The sequence below is a fragment of the Nycticebus coucang genome, chromosome 18, assembly GCF_027406575.1.
Source record: "Nycticebus coucang isolate mNycCou1 chromosome 18, mNycCou1.pri, whole genome shotgun sequence".
Classification (NCBI taxonomy): Eukaryota; Metazoa; Chordata; class Mammalia; order Primates; family Lorisidae; genus Nycticebus; species Nycticebus coucang.
In genome coordinates, this window is record NC_069797.1 from 64,710,663 (window position 1) to 64,717,688 (window position 7,026).

The 7,026-nt window shown below is 44.4% G+C and overlaps 1 protein-coding gene across 5 annotated transcripts in view; it reads right to left on the minus strand.

The window, feature by feature from the left end:
• Positions 1-6,276, minus strand: part of POLG2 (DNA polymerase gamma 2, accessory subunit) — a 47,181-nt gene extending 40,905 nt beyond the window's left edge. For 4 of the 5 annotated variants that reach the window (XR_008375688.1, XM_053570792.1, XM_053570793.1 and 1 more), the window contains exon 1: positions 5,607-6,275. Coding sequence is in view for 4 of the 5 variants with exons in the window: in XM_053570792.1 (XP_053426767.1) it covers positions 5,607-6,171 (565 nt within the window). In the remaining variant the exon portion in view is untranslated. Of the gene's footprint in view, positions 1-5,606 lie in introns of all 5 variants that reach the window. The other variant, XM_053570791.1, reaches the window with a different exon arrangement.
• Between the last annotated feature and the right edge of the window lie 750 nt (positions 6,277-7,026).

Here is a 7,026-nt window from a genome sequence, read left to right on the forward strand (position 1 = left end):
TACTATAATATCATCTAACATATGACTGGTTACACACACACACACACACATATATGTGTATATATATGTATATTTTTTTTTTTGAGAGAGAGGGTCTTTCTCTGTCATCAGGCTGGTTCTGTGGCACAGTCATAGCTCACTGCACCCTTGAGCTACTGGTTCAATGATCCTCCTGCCTCAGCCTTCCAAGTAGCTGGGACTACAGACATATACCACCATTCCCAGTTATTTTTTTTATTAATTTATTTTTTTATTTTGGTAGAGATGTAGTCTCACTTTGTTGCCCAGGCTCGTTTTGAATTCCTGGCCTCAAGTGAGATCTTCCTGCCTTGGTTTCCCAAAGTATTGCTGGGATTACAGGTGCAGGCTTCTGCATTTGATATTTTATCTGTTCCAATTTTCATCTAAAATATCATTTTTTACTGTTCTCCTTCTCCCCAATTACAATTCATATTCTCCATTTTGAATAGGTTTCTCTAATCTCTTTCAATCTAGAACATTTCTCCTAACTCCTTGCCCTTTAACTTTGCTTTTGGGACATGGACCTTTGATTTGAGTCTAGGCTGCTAAGATTTTATTTCACATTTGGGATGACTGATTGTTTCCATATGATTTAATAAGTTAATCATTTTTAGCAGGAATAGTTGATGTGTATGTCCTACAGTATCATAACAGGACGATCATAATAATATCAAATTATTCCCCACCCACCCCTGCTTTTTTTTTGAGAATCTTACTCGGTTGCCCCTGGTAGAGTGCTGTGTGGTTACAGCTCACAGCAACCTCAAACTCTTGGGCTCAAGTGATTCTTTTGCCTCAGCCTTCAGAGTAGCTGGGATTATAGGTGCACACTACAAGACCCGGCTATTTTTAGATAGAGTCTCCTTCTTGCTTAGGCTGGTCTCAAATTCCTGAGCTCAAGCAATCCATCTGCCTTGGCCTCTCAGAGTGCTAGGGTTACAAGCATGAGCCATGGCACCAGCCCCAAATTATCCCGTTATTGATGAAATCTAATCTGATTACTTGGTTAAGGTAGTAAATATCCACTCCCTTATTATATCCAGTTTCTCAACAATCTTTCACCCAATAGAATACATTGATGATTCTTGCTTGAATCAATTATACCTCGGATTACAAAATAATAAAATGAAGACTTTTCTCATCTCTTTCAACATTTATTGCATAGGTTCCATATAAACACAAGCTATCTCTACCTCTTCTCTACACCAGCCACTTACTTTTTTTTTGAGACAGAGTCTCATTATGTCACCCTCAGTAGAGTGCCATGGCGTCACAGCTCATAGCAACTTCATACTCTTGGGCTTAAGCAATTCTTTTGCCTCAGCTTCCTGAGTAGCTGGGACTGTAGGCACCCACTACAATGCCCGGCTATTTTTTGGTTGGAGTTGTCATTGTTGTTTAGCAGGCCCTGGCTGGGCTTAAACCTGCCAGCCTCGGTGTATGTGGCTGGCATCCTACTCACTGAGCTACGGACGCTGAGCTGGAAATACATATATTTTTTTAAAATCATGAGCTCATACTGATATTACCAGTTCAAATTTAACATTTCTGACCTTACCCTTATTATCATTATTATTATTTTTAGAGACAGAGTCTCATTTTATTGCCCTGGGTAGAGTGCCATGCTGTCACAGCTCACAGCAACCTCCAACTCCTGTGCCTAGCCAATTCTCTGGCCTCAGCCCTCCAAGTAGCTAGGACCACAGGTGCCCACCACAATGTCCAGCTATCTTTTGTTGCAGTTTGGCCAGGACCGGGCTCGAACCCACCACCCTTGGCATATGGGGCCGGTGCCCCACCCACTGAGCCACAGGTGCCACCCATTTTTAATATTTTTATCTCTTCTTATACAGTGAAGATTTTGTTTCTTTATAACAGTAACCTTTTTTTTTCTTTTTGAGACAGAGTCTTACTTTGTGGCCCTCAATAGATTGCTGAGGCATCACAGCTCACAGCAACCTCAAACTCTTGGGCTCAAGCAATTCTCTTGCCTCAGCCTCCCAGTAGCTGGGACTACAGGCACCTGCCACAATGTCCAGCTATTTTTTTAAAAACAAGATCTCACTCGGGCGGCGCCTGTGGCTCAGTCGGTAAGGCGCTGGCCCCATATACCGAGGGTGGCGGGTTCAAACCTGGCCCTGGCTGAACTGCAACCAAAAAAAAAAATAGCTGGGCGTTGTGGCAGGCGCCTGTAGTCCCAGCTACTCAGGAGGCTGAGGCAAGAGAATCGCTTAAGCCCAGGAGTTGGAGGTTGCTGTGAGCTGTGTGATGCCACGGCACTCTACCGAGGGCCATAAAGTGAGACTCTGTCTCTACAAAAAAAAAAAAGATCTCACTCTTGCTCAGGCAGGTTTTGAACCCCTGAGCTCAGACAATCCTAGAGTGCTCCCAGAGTGCTAGGATTACAGGCATGAGCCACCACGCCAGCCAACAGTAACCTATTTTATTTATTCTACAATATACACAAAAATAGCTTCAGCATTATAACTCCAACAGTTCTACTTTGAATAAATCCGAGAAAAGTTCAAAGTGTCTTTGTAGTTCTTTTGCACTTTGACTACATCCCACTAAATGACAGCACTGTGTTCAAAAGTTACTTGATTTGAGTAGACTAGCTGTTAAGAAAAACTGATCCAAAAAAAATTTTTTAGGTCTATTTAAAGACCTAAGAGAGCTACCAAGGCAGCAAGGAACTTGAGGGCCCAGGATTTTTCTTTTTTGAGAGACACAGTCTGTTGAGTGCTGTGCCCTCATAGCTCACAGCAACCTCAAACTCTTGGGCTCAAATAAGTCTCTTACTGCGGTCTTCCAAGCAGCTAAGACTGGCAATGCCCGGCGAGTTTTTTTTATTTTTAGTAGAAACGGGGGTCTCGCTCTTGCTCAGGCTGCTCTAAAACTCCCGAGTTTAGGCTATCCACCTGACTGGGCTTCCCAGAGTGCTAGGATTACAGGCGTGAGCCACCTCGGCATGCCAAGGGCCCAGGATTTTGAGAGCAGGGAAGAGTGGAGAGGTGAACTCAACATTTAATAGTCCTTTTCCAATTCTCAAACTGAAAAGCTGACATTCTAAGTGGAACCTCCTACCACATCATCGGCCTGGGAAATACAAAAAATTGTACTGACACACCCAGTCTTTCATTTGGGACACTTAATGGCCTACAATGTAAGGGAATAGCGCTGATGTGAAAGACTAAAGCTCAGCCTCTCATCAGTCTAATCTGTGATTGCATTAAGAAGGTATGACCCCACTCTAGGTGCCTGCCAGAAGCCAAAGTAAATCCTCCCAGGAAGAAGAAACCACCCGAATCCTCAATTTATCTCTACAACTTTTTATACACAAATTATGTACACTATCAGTATAAAAGTTCAATGTCCAAAGCCCACAGATAGATACTACAAACAAGCTATTTTTGAGTTATTAGACATGGACCTTATACTGGGTGTGGTGGCGCATGCCTGTAATCCTGACACTTGCGAGGCCAAAGTGGGTGGATTGCCTGAGCTCACAGGTTGACCAGCCTGAGCCAGAGCCAGAGCTTGTCTCTAAAAATAGCCAGGCATTATGGCAGGCGCCTGTAGTCCCAGCTACTCCAACTCCAGAGGCTTGAGCCCAAGAGTTTGAGGTTGCTGTGAGCCATGATGTCACAGCACACTACCAAGGGTGACGAAGTGAGACTATCTCAAAAAAAGAAGAAAAAGTAGACATGGACTATACATTACTGTGTCCATTAATCACACATTAATGATTACTAATTTCCCCCATTTTTTCAGATAATGACAAGATGGGGAAAAGGTGAAAGCTCTAACATGTATAATGAAGTCACAAAAGAAAGAATGGGGCACTAACAGTATTTCAAGACACAATGGCTGAGAATTTTAAAGAGTTATTTATAAATAAAGGCTACTACAACAGTTCAGATGTGGACTAAAGAGAGCAAAGATTTGCTCTAGAGAACCAAAGGATTTGTGAATTAGGTGGATTTAAGTTTCCTGAAGGTGAGAGAATGCCTAGCACATCAACACATACTTGAATAAATGGATATCTGAAACAGCTAAATTTTCTTTTCTTTCCTTTTTTTTTTTTTTTTTGTAGAGACAGTCTCACTGTACCGCCCTCTGGTAGAGTGCCATGGCGTCACACGGCTCACAGCAACCTCTAACTCTTGGGCTTACGCGATTCTCTTGCCTCAGCCTCCAGAGCAGCTGGGACTACAGGCGCCCGCCACAACGCCCGGCTATTTTTTTGTTGTTGTTGTTGCAGTTTGGCCGGGGGCTGGGTCCGAACCCGCCACCCTCGGCATACGGGGCCGGCGCCCTACTCACTGAGCCACAGGCGCCGCCCTAAATCTTATTTTCAATGTCTGCACAACTAGGAAGATGCTGACTTTTTTCCATAATGATGGGGAAGAAAAGACTGATTTGTTTTGGGATATGGTAAATGAGGGGTGATTTAACTCTCTCAAAGTAAAGCCATCATGAAATAATTAAGATACTACAAATCAAAAGTGTCGCATTTATCATCCATTTGTTTTACTTTATTAAGGAAACCTTTAAAGGCTACAATACAGGCACTAATCCTCAGAATCAAGAACATTTAGGCTATTTTAAGTTACTTTCCAGCACCAAAATGGCAAGGACAGTGTTTTGCAAAGACACTTGCAGGAAGTCTGTCCTGTAAATAACCTGAATATTTTTCAGAATTTCTGCAATTGTGTTCACTTTATTTTTTTTGAGACGGTCTCACTTGGTCACCCTTGGTAGAGTGCAGGGGCATCTTACATCACAGGAACCTCAAACTCTTGGGTTCAAGCTATTCACTGGGAGTACAGGCACCCGCCACAGCAGGCGGCTATTTTTTAGAGATGGAGTTTCACTTTTGCTCAGGCTGGTCTCTAACTCGTGAGATCAGGCAATCCACCTGCTTCAGCCTCCCAGGTGCTGGGATTACAGGCGTGAGCCACCACACCCAGAAACTGTGTTGATTTTAAAAGCAAATGATGCCTTACAAATTACTGTGTATTCACTCAAATATCAATCATAAAAGCTTGATTGGTCCTACTATTTAACAGACTCAAAAATTACCCATAGAAATATTCAATGATCACGCTGTAAATCAGTTTTAGTAAGAAAAATTGAGGAAGCATATCTTCCTTTTGTTGTAGAAAAATGAGCTCTTGATTGGTCCATCAATTATGGGCAAAATTGAAGAGTAATTGTGGAAGTATTTGTAAACATTTTGGTAACAATGAACAAATGGTTCAAACACAGGATTGAATTGAGTTCTAGGGTCGCTCAACCGAACTGTATAATTATATGTATATGTGCTACCCCATATAATTCCTAAGTCCCAAAACCTTAAAGAATCAAGTCCTTTGGATAATTCTTGATTCTTTAAGGAACTGGTCCGTGGGCCAGTTTTCTCCAGGAGAAAGCACTGTTAATATACTCGACTACTGCAAAAAAAATGAGAACCAGCTAACTTCTTTGCATGGGGAAAAAAGAACCAGTTGCAATCTCCCAAATCGAGGGTGAAATGAATGCCTTTCACCGACACCTGTTTCGAAGTACGAAATCGTGAAGCATACCGTGAAGAAGGTTCTCCCGTAGATTCCCAGACGTTTTTAATAAGTTCTCAAGAAAAGCTACAAGCTGTTCCTTACTCAGCTCTTTGTCTTGCAAGACTTCTCGTAGAGTTTCTACAGAAACTAACCTGAAGCCACTGTCCCCGGGCAGTGAACGGCCTGGTTCGTGGTGAAGGGAGTGTACAGGGAAGACCTGCTCCCTGAACACCACCACCGAGGACCACCATTCTGAGGCCAGGTTCTTCCGCAACTCTATGCCCAAGGGTCCGAAGCCAGGGTAATACCCGCTCAGAAGAGAATCTCGGCTAAGCTGCTGCTTGGTTCCATTTAGGAAACGCCTTCTCTGACAGATCTCTAACAGTTCCTTGCTTCCTTGTCCAGACTCCGGGGCTTCGCCTTTCGGCTCACTGCGCCGGGGTAGCCGCGCTTGCGATCGCAGGTGCCCTCCGCCGGAGCTACTGCTTTCCGTTAGCTGCTCCGGCTGCCCCCCATTTACTCGCCCGCCAAACCCAGACAGCAAGCACCTGCAGACTTTATGGCAGGCTTTGACCGGTGCACGAGAGCGCATCTCCTTCGGGAGTTAAAGAGCACAAGTTCCCATTACTCCGCTGATCCCAACAAACCGCCACAACCGCACCAGAATTTGAAGCTGCGAGGGCGCAGGCGCGGCGGAAATGAGCAGGCACACGGGCGGCGAGCCCCACCCCGGAAGTGCATCGCTGGGTTCCGGCTGTGACCGCCCTAGCTTAGCCAGCCCGCTACCGCCACCCTGCAGTCTAATAGCTTTTCTCTACTAGCGTCTCATTCCTTCGCCGTACACGGCTCCCGCTCATCTCCCACCAATTGCTTATCTTTTTTCCTCTTAAACACTGATAAGTTACTTTCCATCTACCTTTTATCACCGTGCTGTAGCCACTGTTCGCTTTACCTTATCTGTTTGGCATGCCACCAAAATTATCAGAATAACTCCGTGTTCGTCGAGTCACCATTTAAGTACACCTCAACCTTAAATATCAAGAAAATAAGTTTGGTACCTATTTCAAAGAATAGTTTTAGTGCTTTATGGCGAATCAACGACCCAGGCCTTCAAAACCCTAGGGGATGTTGCCGCCAGCAGGCCTAATTCCAGAGCAGTAGTCTTGAAGCTTAACCTCCTTTGGAACGGTGAGTCTGTGTAACTACAGGTTTAGGGCTACAGTCACTCCATAACCGTACTGGCTCCGAAAGGGCAGTTCCCAGAAAGCAGCACCTACATCCCCTGGGAATGCATTAGGAACTGCTAACAGCTGCCAGGGGCCCGGAGAACGTTTTTAACAAGCCTACATGGTGATGCAGGGAATCACTAACGTACAGGCCCATACTTCTAGCAGTTCATCAAAACATGCAATAGACACTTGTGTTGAGACCCATGATTACCTGGTAG